Raw genomic sequence first — 16,470 nt, 5'->3', positions numbered from 1 at the left:
GATCCAGAGACAAATGGTAGGGGAGAAGGGGTTAGAGAGCAACCAAAGGACTTGTATGCATGCATATTAGCATAATCAATGGACACAGACACTGGGGTGGTGGGGGCTTGCCTGGGGTGGGAATGGCTGGGGGGAAAGGAGACACATGTAAAACTTTAGACAATAAAAAAAAGTGTAATATCCTAATTAGACTGGATGTCCTTCCAGACGCAGCCGGGGCTGTGAGGGAAGCCTGGGTCCCGGGTGCCAGAGGGAAACCAGTGCTGGCAGAGGGGGAAGGAAGGCCTACTCTTGCATGAATTTTGTGCATCGGGCCTCTAGTGTGTGTGTGTGTGTGTGTGTGTGCATATATATATATATACATATACATATATATGTATGGGAAAAAAAAGCCACTGCTGAGAGTTGGAAAACAAGCTGACTAGCAAAAGCTGGTGGGAAAGCTGGGCACAGTGAAAGGCCCAGTTGAGGCTGATGACCGCTCATTCACTGAAAAGACTTGGCGGGCATGTGACCCTCATCAGCAGTGCCCAGGCGTCTGGGGTGCAGGGAGAGAAAAGGCAGATGTTTGGGTTCTTTCACTGCTATGGTTTTGCAAATTGGGGCACAACTAAAGGGTGAAAGAGATAAAGTACAGGACGTTGGCAACAGAGAGAAATGATGTCTATCTCTCTATAGAAACGAAAATGATGGCTTACATCCTCATATCTAAGGACAGAGGTAGGGAGGCAGAACAAGGTCTACAGACCACAGGGCCCAGTGGATGGTGTTATAGACAATGTGTCCTCCCCCAGTCTCTCACATTTCTATGTTGAAGCCCTAAACCCCAGTGATAGGTAAAGATGGGCCTTGGGGAGGTAACTTGGGTTGGATGAGGTCATGAAGGGAGGCCTTCCTGCTGAGATTAATGGCTTTCTAGGAAGGAGGGAGATCTCTCACCCTCCATCCACACACACAGGACAGACCATGTGAGAGCACCACAAGAAGGTGGCTGCCTGCAAGCCAAGAAGAGGGCCCTCATCAGAACCTGAACCTGCTGACGCCCTGATCTTGGACTTCCAGCCTCCAGAACTATGAGAAAATAAATTACTGTTGAAAGCCACCCATCTATGGCACTGGGTGAACTTAAGGCCAGGTCAGTGGGTTGGACTCGGCGGGGACGGTGTCAAAGTAGAGGAGGTGGCTGGGGAAGTGCGGATGCCCTTAGCCTTTGACAGTGACACAGGAAACACAAGATGCACAGCACAGGGGTCAATCTCAGGGGTCTCTCTGAGGAGGGAGGGCACTGAGCCTGGTGGTCAGGGGGCTCCTCCCAGGCAGAAGCCAAGGAGACCGAGACACTAACCCCTCCCTGACAGATGAGTGGGTGAGTGGGCAGTGAGTGAGGCAATGTCCAGGGTGGCTGAGTCAGGGCCACGCGTGAGTACTCAGTCCAGCCCAGGGCCTGGCAGTATCCTGAGGGTGGAGGGTGGCCCTCCTTTCCTATCTCCGTGGGCCCTGGGGGCAGACTGTAAAGCCCTCTGTCTTTCACACCCAACAGGGCAGCCAAGATGAGTCCTTGTCGATTCGTGTTAAGGGACCTATAAAATCACTCATTTGAAAATGGGAAGCCCGAGGCCCAGCGTAGGAGGGCTCCTGCACCCAAGCCTGAGTTGGGACCTTGGCACTAGCCTCCACAAAGCTGGCCAGAGCATGCGTAGTGGGCCCACTGCTAGCATGACCCCAAATCTGGGCTATTCTGGGCTCACCAACTGAGGGAGAGCAGCCCAGCCCAGGCCACCCACGGCTCCTTGGGGTCGAGTCCACGTCAGGGTGCATGTCTTCTCTGGGGTCTCAGCGGCTGATCTCACACCAGCAAAGCGCCCACAGAGGAGCATCTACCCATGGACCAGAGGAAGCCACGGGGCACTCTGTGATACACCCAGAGAAAAACACCTTTCTCCCCAGGGGCCCACAATCCCTACAGAAATGAGTCTCCGAAGACCTGTCTAGAGGCAATAGGTGAATTTTGCATCTTGCTGTGTCAACAGAGGGTCCACTTAAGTCTCTTTCAGGAAAGATCGCTGTGCCTGAAAGGGATGCAAGGGCCCGCATCTTAGAGCTGAGAACCGCCTTCTGCTTTGAATCGGCCCTTTCCCGGCTCCTCTCGGGTTTTTATTCCTCACCGTGACAGTTTCGGCCTGGGTACCACACTGTGCCAAGAAAGACCGTTCAGTGACCCCAAGGGAAGGCTTTGGCTTGGGACTGACTCCATGAGGGTACCAAGTAGGAAGCAAAACAGAACGGTCCATCACTTCATAGCTGAGAACTGTGAGTGACAACTACCCAGGTATCCGAGAGGATTACTGGACGCCTCCATGCTGGGTTTACAAAGAGGAAAACTGGCCCAGCACCTACCACCACCTCTAGGCGCCATAGAGATGGAGGGGGTCCGGTGAGCTGTACCCCCCACAAGACTATCGGAGGGCAAGTCACAACTAAGACCCTGACCCAGAAGAGGGTGTTCGGGGTGGGGCTCAAGGGATAAGAAAGGTGATGGAAGGAGAGAGGCCCGGTCCCAGCTGCCTCTGGGAGTGGGTGGGCAGTGGGTGCTGGTGCAGAGTCGGGTCCTGGTGTGTTGCCTCCATCAGCAAAGCCAGTCTTACTCGCAGGTCCCGCGGTGTCCAGGGAATGAGATCAGAAGGACGTGCTGCTCACAGAGGCCTCCCCTGGGCTGGGAGTTCTTCCTGAGGCCCCCGTTTCATTTTCTGCGGGCGCTAACTTCTTAGTCCTAGAGGGAGCGAAAGGCCATCACTGGCTGACCCGGAAGTGGCTCCATAGCAGTGTCCCTCCCCAACCCTCCCGAGTAGGGGGAATCTAACCCCAAGGCCAGTCAGATGTCTATGGTTCCTAAAACCCCCTCATTGGTCTGTAAGTGACCGTGGACAGATGGTGAGGCAGAGGCGTGGGCTTTTGAGATAGGGCACTGATGGGAAGCCAGGGTCCCGGGCTGCAGAGAAAGCAGGCTGCTCACCGCGGCTCGGGGCCCTGGTCCAGGTCCTGGATGGTATCCTTCATGGCCTGGCCGCGTGTCTCGGGCAGCAGCGCACACAGTAAGCCCGCCCCGATGGGGAGGCTGCCGTAGATGACCATCGGGAGGGCCTCGTGGTAGTCACCCAGCAGCATCACCAGGGGCGTGAGGATGCCCGCGATCCTCGAGAAGATGGCCACCAGCCCCATGCCCGTCTGCCTGCGGGGAGGCCAGTGCCAGCTGGGGACCCGGCCCCAATGCCAGGCCGCAGCGCCGGCTCAGCACACTTCCTTGGGAGAGCCCAGACCCCCATTTGGCCCCCTGGGCCTGCATGGCCTCCAGGCTCATCCAGCCCTCCAGTCTTCCTCCTACTGAGAGTCCAAGGCTGCTGCCACCTGCAGGCCTCTCTGTCAGCGCTACGCTGCCCATGTATCCAGTTTCAGGGCGAAGGCTGCCCTTCTGTACCCCTCCCCCCACCTGACGGTTCCTCCTTCGGAGCCATTCATTCTTAGATGTAACCCATGGTGCAGCCCTGACGTGGCCAGGGTGTGGCTTGCTTCTCCACCTGTCCTCCACCAGCCTGGGACAACTTGGGTCTGGACTATATTTATAGATACCCTGACCCCCACCCAGCACGGCTGCCCAGAGCCACCCCGAAAGCTAGTTGTGCATGGCGGCGAGGGCGGAGGAGGGATGGCCAACAGCAGGGTCTCGGGAGCAGAGGAGGGGAGCGGTGCCAGCAGCCCTTACCTGATGATGGTGGGGAAGAGCTCAGCAGAGTAGACGTAGGAGATGGTAAATCCAGCCGCCGTGGCGAACTTCCCCACGATGGCCAGCACGGTGCCCACGACGGGCAGGTCTGGTGAAGGAGGCTGGTCAGCCACACGGAGGGCAGACAGCCCATCCCCTGGGCCCTGCTCCCCGCCCCATCTACCCAAACACTTAACCCCGGGGAAGCCCTCGTTCTGGAAAGAGAAGCCATGGGCCTCTGGCCACAGGTGAGTGAGGGTGGGTGGGGCCAGGGGAGAGCCAGTCCAGGCACCTGTGGGGACGAAGATGATGCTGATACACATGAGGCCACCCAGAACCAGAGTCCCCATCTGGCTCCACCTGCGGCCGAACCACTGCATCATGAAGATGCTGGAGTAGCGGGCGGGCACCTCCACGGCTCCGAAGATCAGCTGCGTCAGGTAGATGTCCAGGCCAAAGTCCCCCACTTGGAGGCTCAGGCCAAAGTACCCCAGACTGTCCACAAACCTACAAAGTATCCAAGGGTCCCTGTCACTTCTGGGTGATGAGCCACCATCACACTCAGAGAGGGGGCCTGACTTGCCAGAAGTCCCGCAGGAGAGCGGCACAGTCAGGGAGAGGCCCAGTCATTCCCGCACAGCCCATCCCAGCCAGAGAGCCACTGTCCCACATCCCTGCGACACACACCAGGGCGGGGCCTGGGTCCCAGTGCCCTCACCAGACGCAGAAGAGAATCAGGGTCACCTTCCGGAGCTGGGGGTGTCTGAACAGATCCAGGGCATTCCCCGAGGGGCCTGTCTTCTCTGGGGCCAGCTGGGGGGAAGATGCCGAGTGAGGGCCAGCAGGGTGGCCTGTGGGTCAGGTCCGGGGCAGGAGGGGTCCTGCCACGAGTACCTGGCTCAGCAGCTCCGGGGAGAGTTTCCGCTGATTGACCGAGGCGGCCTTCTGGATGGCTCCTTTAGCCTCCTCAACCCTCCCCCGGGCCAGGAGCCAGCGGGCAGATTCTGGCAGAGCCCTGCAGGTCAGGAACAGTGTGAGTGTGGGGCACGAAGTCCTAGAGCCCCCCCCACCCCAATACCCCAGAGCCCCCCTGGCTGTTCCAGTGCACACTGAACCCCATTCCCCGGGCAGGTCCCCCCTCTCCCAGACGTGTCCCTGAGTGTCCCATGGGAGGAACGTGAGGCTACACTCTAACCCCGTGGGAGCACGGCTGACCTAGCGTGCTTGCTCTGGGAAGCGCCTCCTCACCAGAAGTAGAAGAAGAGCAGCAAGACGGGCGCGGCGCCAGCGATCTGAAAGAGCCGCCAGTTACGGACGCCATAGGCGAGCCCTGCCAGGGCCATCTGCCCCACGGAGAAGCCGCACTGGGCCAGGACCACGGCCTGAGTCCTCCGCGAGGGCCCCACCCACTCTGCAACTGTGAACGGAGACGCTGAGACTGGGCCAGGCGCTGCCCTCACACTCCCCATCTCCCCAGAGGCCACCCCGTCCGGGTAGGGGCCTCAGTCCCAGCCCAGGAAGCACAGGGGTGACCCCTGTAGGTGTGGTCCCTGGCAAGGCCCCCTGAGGCAGTCTGGGAATGAGGCCAGTCCCCAGGGCCTCACCCTGTGGCTAAGGCCGCAGGCCAGATACTCACGCAGGGTGACATTTGTCAAGGCATAGCCAGCGACGGCAGTAGCCACAGCAAAGCGCATGACCATGTAGAGCTCAAAGGTGGGCACAAACGCTGTGGCCAGGCCGATGATGGCGAAGAGCAGCAGCTGGATCAGGATGCTGGCTTTGCGACCAATCCTACGGTACAGAGGGGACAGGTGACAGGTCTGGGAGGGAATCTCTGAGGGGAGGGGAGAAAGGGAGACCCAGCCCTGCCCTGGGCTCTCTGTGTGGACACACGGTCCCACCCTGAGGTCCTTGTGCTGGTGCTAAAGTTCGCTAGGGAAGGGGTGGGCTAGGGAAGGGATGGATAGGGAAGAGATTGGCTAGGGAAGGGATGGGCTATGGAAGGGATGGATAGGGAAGGGATGGGCTAGGGAAGGGGTGGGCTAGGGAAGGGATGGATAGGGAAGGGATGGGCTAGGGAAGGGATGGGCTAGGAAAGGGGTGGGCTAGGGAAGGGATGGATAGGGAAGGGATGGGCTAGGGAAGGGGTGGATAGGGAAGGGATGGGCTAGGGAAGGGGTGGGCTAGGGAAGGGGTGAGTAGGGAAGGGATGGGCTAGGGAAGGGATGGATAGGGAAGGGATGGATAGGGAAGGGATGGGCTAGGGAAGGGGTGAGTAGGGAAGGGATGGGCTAGGGAAGGGATGGGCTAGGAAAGGGGTGGGCTAGGGAAGGGATGGATAGGGAAGGGATGGGCTAGGGAAGGGATGAGTAGGGAAGGGATGGGCTAGGGAAGGGATGGATAGGGAAGGGATGGATAGGGAAGGGATGGGCTAGGGAAGGGATGGATAGGGAAGGGATGGGCTAGGGAAGGGATGGATAGGGAAGGGATGGGCTAGGGAAGGGATGGATAGGGAAGGGATGGGCTAGGGAAGGGATGGATAGGGAAGGGATGGATAGGGAAGGGATGGGCTAGGGAAGGGGTGGGCTAGGGAAGGGGTGAGTAGGGAAGGGATGGGCTAGGGAAGGGATGGGCTAGGGAAGGGATGGGCTAGGGAAGGGATGGATAGGGAAGGGATGGGCTAGGGAAGGGATGGATAGGGAAGGGATGGACTAGGGAAGGGATGGATAGGGAAGGGATGGATAGGGAAGGGATGGACTAGGGAAGGGATGGATAGGGAAGGGATGGGCTAGGGAAGAGATGGATAGGGAAGGGATGGGCTAGGGAAGGGGTGAGTAGGGAAGGGATGGGCTAGGGAAGGGATGGATAGGGAAGGGATGGGCTAGGGAAGGGGTGAGTAGGGAAGGGATGGGCTAGGGAAGGGATGGATAGGGAAGGGATGGACTAGGGAAGGGATGGATAGGGAAGGGATGGATAGGGAAGGGATGGACTAGGGAAGGGATGGACTAGGGAAGGGATGGATAGGGAAGGGATGGATAGGGAAGGGATGGACTAGGGAAGGGATGGATAGGGAAGGGATGGGCTAGGGAAGAGATGGATAGGGAAGGGATGGGCTAGGGAAGGGGTGAGTAGGGAAGGGATGGGCTAGGGAAGGGATGGATAGGGAAGGGATGGATAGGGAAGGGATGGGCTAGGGAAGGGATGGATAGGGAAGGGATGGACTAGGGAAGGGATGGATAGGGAAGGGATGGATAGGGAAGGGATGGATAGGGAAGGGATGGACTAGGGAAGGGATGGATAGGGAAGGGATGGATAGGGAAGGGATGGGCTAGGGAAGGGATGGATAGGGAAGGGATGGATAGGGAAGGGATGGATAGGGAAGGGATGGATAGGGAAGGGGTGAGTAGGGAAGGGATGGGCTAGGGAAGGGGTGGGCTAGGGAAGGGATGGGCTAGGGAAGGGATGGATAGGGAAGGGATGGATAGGGAAGGGGTGGACTAGGGAAGGGATGGATAGGGAAGGGGTGAGTAGGGAAGGGATGGGCTAGGGAAGGGATGGGCTAGGGAAGGGTTGGGCTAGGGAAGGGATGGATAGGGAAGGGATGGGCTAGGGAAGGGATGGGCTAGGGAAGGGATGGATAGGGAAGGGGTGAGTAGGGAAGGGGTGAGTAGGGAAGGGGTGAGTAGGGAAGGGATGGGCTAGGGAAGGGATGGGCTAGGGAAGGGATGGGCTAGGGAAGGGATGGGCTAGGGAAGGGATGGGCTAGGGAAGGGGTGAGTAGGGAAGGGATGGGCTAGGGAAGGGATGGATAGGGAAGGGATGGGCTAGGGAAGGCATTGATAGGGAAGGGATGGGCTAGGGAAGGGATGGATAGGGAAGGGATGGGCTAGGGAAGGGATGGATAGGGAAGGGATGGACTAGGGAAGGGATGGATAGGGAAGGGATGGATAGGGAAGGGATGGGCTAGGGAAGGGATGGGCTAGGGAAGGGATGGGCTAGGGAAGGGGTGAGTAGGGAAGGGATGGGCTAGGGAAGGGATGGATAGGGAAGGGATGGGCTAGGGAAGGGATGGATAGGGAAGGGATGGGCTAGGGAAGGGATGGATAGGGAAGGGATGGGCTAGGGAAGGGATGGATAGGGAAGGGATAGATAGGGAAGGGATGGATAGGGAAGGGATGGATAGGGAAGGGATGGACTAGGGAAGGGATGGATAGGGAAGGGATGGATAGGGAAGGGATGGATAGGGAAGGGATGGGCTAGGGAAGGGATGGATAGGGAAGGGATGGATAGGGAAGGGATGGGCTAGGGAAGGGATGGATAGGGAAGGGATGGGCTAGGGAAGGGATGGATAGGGAAGGGATGGGCTAGGGAAGGGATGGATAGGGAAGGGATGGATAGGGAAGGGATGGGCTAGGGAAGGGATGGATAGGGAAGGGATGGGCTAGGGAAGGGATGGATAGGGAAGGGATGGATAGGGAAGGGATGGGCTAGGGAAGGGATGGATAGGGAAGGGATGGGCTAGGGAAGGGATGGATAGGGAAGGGATGGATAGGGAAGGGATGGGCTAGGGAAGGGATGGATAGGGAAGGGATGGATAGGGAAGGGATGGATAGGGAAGGGATGGGCTAGGGAAGGGATGGGCTAGGGAAGGGGTGAGTAGGGAAGGGGTGAGTAGGGAAGGGGTGGGCTAGGGAAGGGATGGGCCCGTCGAGGTTCTTACCAGTCGCAGAGGGGCCCAAAGATGAGAGCGCCGATGAGGAGCCCGGCCATGTACACTGACTGTGAGGTCTCCTTCAGGTGCTTCTGATCACACACCAAGTTGAACTGAGGCAGACACAGGCAGATATGAGTCCAGGGGCAGCTGGGGACAAGTCCTTTATCATCTAGGCTGCCCATTACGGACGGCTCATGGCAGGTGCCCTCGGTTCCCAAACTGTGTGTCAGGGTACCCCAGGGAACCTGAGTGCAGCATGATATTTAAACTAGTGAAGGAAAATACAACAATACTCAACATCAGTCTGATATCACATAAACTACTAGCTCAGGATGGTTGTATCAACATGAGATCACGCTACTTTCCTTTCAGTGGCGCCATATCTACGGCAAGTTGTGCTTTTGGCCATTGCTGTGAGACAAAGCAAGCCCCATGAGAAAACCTATGTGGATGCGAACATGAGGGTGGCGGTGTTCAAGGATTGAGACGGTGTGCCATTCCCAATAGGCCCAGGCATCCTATTAGTAAGTAATTGTGTTTCTTTAAATAAAAATGTGTTCTTTTAATTTGTGTCTTATTTTTTAAAAAACAGCTATTAAATTGTTAGAACATAAATGCTTAAGTTGTTTGCAGGGTTATGAATTTCTTGGTATCTAGAGGTGCCAAGGAAAATTACCAACACGCTAAGGATGCAGAGTTTGGGGACCTCTGACAGAAGCACTAACTGCTGCTCCCCGACAAAGGGGGCCCTTCCTCACAGCCAGGAACCCCTGTGACCCACCCGGGCCTCCCAAGTCCTCACATCCAGAAGCAAAATCCCCCCTCCCCCGGAAGCTGTCCTCATTCGCAGGCAGTCAGAATACTAAGGTGGGGAGGAGGTTGGGATGGAGGAGAGCCGGTACATGCACACATGGTGGGGAAGGAGGTGAGGGCAATGCACCCAGAGACACACAGAGAGAACCTGACACAGACAGACTGGAAACCACCAGGAATAACATGCATGTCCATGGAACTCTGAACACATGTCTACTGAATGTGCCCACTCAGGAAGTCCATGTGATCACCCCTCACCCCACTGATTTGTGGGCCCCTCGGGGAGTTCTGTGCCCCCTGCACACAGCTTGACTCCACGCACAAATGTCTTCTCAGAGGCACCTTTCTGGTGCCTTGGGGCCCAGCTCACACAGCAACTCCTTCAGAATTCGCCCGTTCCCTCATTAGGAGGAAGCAACTCCTAGCCTCCGAGCCCAGCCACCCTTTCTCCCCGAGTGAGGAGCCCAGGGCTTCCCCTGAGCATCAGGGGCAATCGCAGAAGGGAGCAGGGTGCCTCCCCGTCTGACTGTCCCCCACAGTTCATACTCAGGGATCTTTGGTTGAATAAAACTCCAAGGACAGTCCTGCACAGGCTGTGAACAACGGCAAGTGGTGGCTTTAAGCCATCTGGATGTTTGCCTGCGTTGAGGGTGGTGCTGTTTGGCCGCCTGGCAGAGTTCATGAGCACGTGGAGAGGCGGGCACACCCCACAGCATCTGAGGCGGTGAAGGCCGGAACCTGGGATGGGGTGATGCTGGGGAGATGGGAGGCCAGGGAGGGGTGGGCTGGGCTAGCTGGACGAGATCCAGAGGCTGGGGAGTGCATGGGCTGACTTCTCCCTGTGGGTGGGATGAGGGGGGCGGCCAGACGAGGACCGAAAAACACATCCTCAGGCGCCAGGGTTCTGGGGCAGCTTTAGGGTCACATATTAAAAAGTGAGAGTTTGGGTAAAACACTGTCCTCTGAGAGCTTTAAGAAAGAAATGTTTTTTACCCATTGGGGGAAAATAAATGTTTAATTTCTGGATTCCAGATTGCGTCCTTCATGACGGCTCAGGTTTGACACCATGAAGGTGAGAGCTGCGCTGATCATCTCAGGCGTTCCCCCCCCCCCCCCCCACCATCCCACTGCAGGGCACTGGCAGCAGGAGCCGCGTGGGTCCCAGGCCCATGGCCAGTCCATGATGCCATCCTGGCAAAGTCCCACCCCCACTCTGAGACCCATCCCGCCATCTAGGAAGAAATGGCGTGGGCCAAGATGCTTTCCGAGGGGTCTTCTTAATCAGAGGTGGCTGGAGAGGGGATCTTTCTGTTCTCTGTCAGGGTCCCTCCGGGAGAATGAATTGAGCAAGAACGAATGATCTGAACTCAACAGGACAAGTCCTAGAGTCAGGGGCGTCCTCCAGCATCCCAGAGGTCAGCAGGAGGAGATCGGGAGAGAGAAGCCAAAAGGTAGGAAGCCAAGGCAAGTGAGCAGGAAGGCAGATGAGCGGACAGGAAAGAGAGTAGCTTTGGGAAAACACAGGAAGATGGGTAGCAGGGGCACACGCAGGCGCAGACTGAGAACAAGGGAGGGAAAGGGATACAGACAGAAAAACAGGAGGGAACAGGAAGAAAGGCAGGCGATTGGGCAGACAGGCAGGACAGACAAAAGAGCAGGCAAAAATGGACGGACGGATGGACGGGCAGAGACCAGACAGAGGAAATGGATGGAGAGGTAGACGGGCCTAGAGGCAGAGGACAAAGAGAAAAACAGGGTAATTGGCAAAAAGACAAAGAGGCCTATCCATGGTTAATCATTCAGGCATAGGGGCAAGACAAAGGCAGCCACGCCGGGGACGGAGGGCAAAGCATAAGGCAGAGGGAGTGACAGACCCCAAACAAGTGGACAGACAGGCCCAAAGGCAGCCTACCTCATTCTTTAGAGACAGGGGCCTGTCTTCAGGATACTCCCAGCCCGCCTCGCAAGGCTGTGTCTCATTGGAGCGGCGGCTGAGGATGTCCTCCAGGCTGGCGCCGTCGGGGGGCGGCCGGAACATGCGGCAGGGCTCGGGGTTGCCCGCAGCATCCAGGGGCACGCTCAGGTTCAGCTGCTCGGCAGCACTCAGGTTGAAGGTAAGGTTCTTGACCCAGGACACTGAGCAGTAGTGGGGCTCCTCCAGGGCCATGAAGACCTGGCCAAACATATAGAAGGCGCTCAGGAGGTTGGGGACACTCAGCAGCAGCAGCAGCTGCACCTGAAAGCGACCGAAGCCGCCTATTTCAGCCAAGACCTCGGAAAACTGAGCCATGTCTATTGGCCAGCACGTCCGTCCTCAGCCTGAGGCCGGCAGAGAGCTATGCACCTTGGCCCAGGGTTCCTGGCTCCTCTTGGCTGTGATAACAGCAGCATTAATGTTTAACCCAGCCGCGCTCAGCTGCACCTTCACACCTCAGCTCCCTGTCAAGGATAGAGGCTGATGAAAAAAATAGTCCACTCGGGCCTTCAGAATCAGAGGATGTTTTATTAGACACTGGCATCACAAGAACCAAGGAAACCTCCCAGGCCCAGCACACAGGACAGAGCTTTACCCAAACATTATATAGTATACAGCACCCCCACACCCCCGCCAACAGCCACATCCTGAACAACCCAGTTCAAACCCCTCTCATCACAACAGAATCTACATTCTGAGAGTAGTTGCGATACCCAAAGGGACACAGAAGTCCCTTTAGCCACCAGCCCACACTAGCCGAGCAGGGTAAGCTAGGATAGCTGCAAGGACCCAACCTGCAGATTTATTACATCTGTCCATGGACCAGCCTAGCCTCTTGACCATGATCATCCCCTTTCTCCTGTGGGTCCTGGTACTGGTGGTATGTAACACCAGTCAATCCCAAGGCAGCACGGAGGTCAGGAGAACCACCAAGGGCATAAAAGCTTTTCATTTTCAGGAATGAAGACAATTCAAGAATAGCTAAGATTTGGAAACAGCCTCGGTGCCCGTCAGCAGATGACTGGATCAGAAAACTATGGTACATCTACACAATGGAATACTATGCTGCCATAAAAAAGAAGGAATTCTTACCATTTGCAGGACCTGGATGCAACTGGAGAGCATTATGCTAAGTGAAATAAGCCAGTCAATGAAAGAAAAATACCTCATGATTTCACTCATTTGTGGATAATAAAGAACATTATAAACTGATGAACAAAAAGATAGATACAGAGGCAGTAAAGCATCAAACAGACTGTCAAATTACAGCAAGAAGGTTAGGGAGAGGTAGGGGAGATAAGAGATCAACCAAAGGACTTGTATGCATACATATAAGCACAACCAATGGACGCAAAACTCTGGGGGGTGAGGGCATGTATGGGAGTGGGGGAGAGGGGCAATGGTAAGATATGTACACATATAATACCTTAATAAAAAAAAAAGAATAGAAAGCAATTACGGAGGAGCCAAGAGCTACATTTTGATCTCTAATCAAGGAATCAATCACAAACACAATTAAAACAAATTAAAAACAAATGCAAATGCCCAGAGGAGTCACAGCGATCCTAGGCAATCTGAGTGACCACAAAAGAACACAGGACAAAGTCTCTCCATCACAGGCCCCAGCTGTGGGACTAACAAAGGCAGGACTTCAAAGAGGAATCTCCCAAAGATAAAAGCCCCCATCTTTTACCCCCAGGGAGAAGTCTTACCGGATGAAGACCCAGGTCTTAGGAGTCTAGTTCAGTCATGGGAGCTGGGGAATGATGGATTAAAGAGGACATTAGGAAAAAAATACATGTGTACATATGCACACACATTCACATCTTTGCTTGTGTATGCATCAGAAAGCCTTTGTATGTTTTCAGTTTTGAACGATTTTAAGAGATAGGTAGAGGAATGTGGGTGAAAGGAATACAAGGAAGCCAGGTTGTACAGGGAAGTCCTGGATACAGTGTGCCTGCACCTATCAGGCCACCTGTCTGGCACAGCCTCAGGATGTCTGTTAACCAGTCAGCATGTAGAGCAGGTCAAGGCAGGGCAGACCGTGGAAAGCAGAGTAAGGGTACAAGACGCTGTATAAGGAGAGTCCTTTCCTCTCTACCGCCCATCCCAAACTCCCCACCAGGCAGTGTCTCTCATGAACAGAGATGCTAAAAATCCTCAGCAAAATATCAGTAACTTGATTCCAACAATGTATGAAAAGAATATTATACCTTGGCCCAGTGAGATTTATCCCAGGTATGCAATGCCGGTTCAACATATGAAAATGAAATGTCATCCTTCTCATCAGCAGGCTTAGGAAGAACATGATCACATCAATAATGTAGAAAAAGCATTTGACAAAATCTAAAACTATTCATGATAAAAACGCTCAGCAAACTAGGCCTAGAGGTAACCTCCACAACTTGATCAGGAACATCTACAAAAAGCCCACAACTAACATCATGCTTAATGATGAGAAACTAGAACCTTTTCAGCAACATGGTAGGGACATCTCCCCTCACCTGTGCTTTTCAACATTATACTGAACAACCTAGATCATTCACTAGTACAAGAAAAGGAAACAAAAGATATACATATTGGGAAGGAAAAAAATTGTCTTTATTTGCCGATGACATGATTACCCATATGAAAAACCCAAAAGAATCAACATAATGCTTCTAGAACTAACACGTGATTATAGTAAGGTTGCAGGATATAAGGTTAATACAGAAAAGCTACCACTTTCCTATCTACCAACAATAAACAAGTGGAGTTTGAAATGAAAAACAGTGCCATTTACATTAGTACCCAAAGATGAAATCTATGTATATAAAAGCCAAGCGACTGGAATGCTGGAATGACCAGAATGTCCAGAACAACTGGTCACTATGACGTGCACTGTGGCCAGCCAACCAGCCCGATTGGGTGGCGGCCCCTCCCCCTGCTGGCCCCAGCTGGATCAGGGGCAGGGCCAGCCAGCCAACCTCCTGCAGCCCCTCCCCGCACCGGCCTGGCCCGATCAGCCCCCATTGAGGCGGGGCAGCCAGACCCCACCCGTGCATGAATTTGTGCACTGGGCTTCCAGTACTAGTATAAAGCTAACAAACCATGTACAAGATCTATATGAGGAAAACTACAAAACTCTGATGAAGAAAAATAACAAAAAACTAAATAAAGGGAGAGATAGTCTATGTTCATGGACAGGAAGACTCAATATTGTCAAGATGTCAGTTCGTCTTGACTTGATGTATTAATTAAACACAATCCCAATAAAAATCCCAGCAAGTTATTTTGTGAAAATTGACAATCTGATGCTAAAGTTTATGGAGAGAGGCCAAAGAGCCAGAATAGCTAACACAATATTGAAGAACTAAGTCAGAGGACTCTCAATTCTTGACATCAAAACTTACCATAAAGTTACAATACTCAAGACAGTGTGGTATTAGCAAAAGAATAGACAAATAGATCAATGGAACATAATACAGACCTTAGAAATAGACTCACAGATTTAACTGATCTTTGACAAAAGAGCAAATACAAAATAAAGGTAGTCTTTTCAATAAATGGTGGTGAAACAACTGGACATCCAAAGGTAAAAATAAAAATAAAAATCTAGACACAGGCCTATACTCACAAAAATCAACTCAAAATGATCATAGACCATAATGCAAACTGCAAAACTATACAACTCTTAGAAGATGACACAGGCAAAAATCTACACATTGGGTATGGTAATGAACTCTTAGATACAACATCAAAAGCATAATCCATGAAAGAAATAATTGATAAGCTGGACTTCATTTAAATTAAAACCTTAAGCTCTGCAAAAAACACTGTTAGGAGAATGAGAAGACATGCCACAGACTGGAAAACAGTATTTGCAAAAGAGATATCTGATAAAGATCCATTATCCAAAATAGACAAAGAACTCTTAAAAGTGAATAAGCAAATGAACAACCTGGTTAAAAATGGGCTTAAAACTTTAACAGACACCTCACCAAAGAATATATTCAGCCCTAGCTGGTTTGGCTGGGTGGATAGAGTGTCAGCCATTGGACTGAAGGATCCCAGGTTCGATTCCAGTTAGGGGCACATGCCCGGGTTGCGGGACCGATCCCCAATGTGGGCCCAATCCCCAGTGGGGTGTGTGCAGGAGGCAGCTAATCAATGATTCTCTCTCATCATTGATGTTGTTTCTCTCTCTCTCTCCCTTTCCTTGCTCTCTGAAATCAATAAAATATTTATTTATTTATTTATTTATTTATTTATTTTATTACCCGTGTCCCGGCGCTTGAGGATAGAACCAGCAGACTGGAAACCGCTGGCACCGAAGACATGACGCCGAGGGGGCCGGAGCCCTCTCCCTCTGCCTCCATACATTACGGGGACCGGGACCGCACACCCGAACCCCGCCAAGAAGAGGAGGGTTACTTTTTTTTTTTTTTAAAGAACATTCAGATAGCAAATAAGCAAATAAAAAGATGTTCAAGATTGTCATTAGGGAATTGCAAATTAAAAAGTGATACCATTACACACATGTATGAGGACAGACAAAAACTATATTCACTGGTGAGAATTTAAACTGGTATAGCCACTTTGGAAGACAGCTGGTGACTTCTCACAAAACTAGACATACTCTTTCTTACCATACAGTCCACAACTGGGTTCTTTGATATTTACCCAAAGGAGTTGAACACAAAATGAATATTCATTGCAGTTTTATCCATAACTGCCCAGACTTAGAAGCAACCAGCAGGTGAATGGATTAATAAACTGTGACACATCCAGACATGGAACATTATTTAGTGCTAAAAATAAATGGGCTAACAAGCCATGAAAAGACATGGATAAACCTTAAATGCATATGACTAGGTGAAGGAAGTCATTCTGCAAAGGCTAAATACTGTATGATCCTAACTATATGACATTCTGTAAAAGGCAAAAGTATGGAAACAGTAAAAAGATCACCAGTTGCCAGGGACTCGAGGGGAGAGGAAAGAACAGGCAGAATACAGAGGCTTTCAGGGCAGTGAAACTATTCTGTACAATACTGTAACGATGGATACATGTCTACACATTTTGTCCAAACCCACTGAATGTACAACGGAAAGAGTGAATCTGGACTTTGAGTGATAGTAACTTATCAATGTAGGTTCATCGACTGCAATAAATGTACTACTCTGGTGCAGGATGTTGATAGCGGGGAAGTTTGTGCATGTATGG

General features: G+C 53.0%; 1 protein-coding gene across 12 annotated transcripts; it reads right to left on the bottom strand.

Moving 5' to 3' along the window:
• Positions 1-22: 22 nt before the first annotated feature.
• SLC22A13 (solute carrier family 22 member 13) lies at positions 23-15,654 on the bottom strand. 12 transcript variants are annotated; one of them, XM_079795145.1, is made up of 12 exons: positions 12,355-15,654; positions 11,632-11,726; positions 11,200-11,460; positions 8,481-8,584; positions 5,397-5,551; positions 5,009-5,177; positions 4,655-4,775; positions 4,479-4,573; positions 4,053-4,267; positions 3,761-3,869; positions 3,014-3,229; positions 23-2,770 (listed from the first exon to the last, which is right to left on the bottom strand). In XM_079795145.1, the coding sequence occupies exons 3-12, from the start codon at positions 11,452-11,454 to the stop codon at positions 2,677-2,679; spliced, it is 1,533 nt and encodes a 510-aa protein (XP_079651271.1). In that variant the 5' UTR covers positions 11,455-11,460; positions 11,632-11,726; positions 12,355-15,654; the 3' UTR covers positions 23-2,676. The 12 variants fall into 12 exon arrangements, with proteins under 12 accessions (XP_079651271.1, XP_079651266.1, XP_079651261.1 ...); XM_079795140.1 differs by having other exon boundaries at positions 11,200-11,726; positions 12,355-12,376; positions 12,975-15,654; XM_079795135.1 differs by having other exon boundaries at positions 12,975-15,654.
• Positions 15,655-16,470: the final 816 nt, after the last annotated feature.

This window comes from Cnephaeus nilssonii (genome assembly GCF_951640355.1).
Source record: "Cnephaeus nilssonii genome assembly, chromosome: 17".
NCBI lineage: Eukaryota > Metazoa > Chordata > Mammalia > Chiroptera > Vespertilionidae > Cnephaeus > Cnephaeus nilssonii.
The sequence above is the reverse complement of the archived record's forward strand: the minus strand, read 5'-3'. Positions and strand labels throughout refer to the sequence as shown.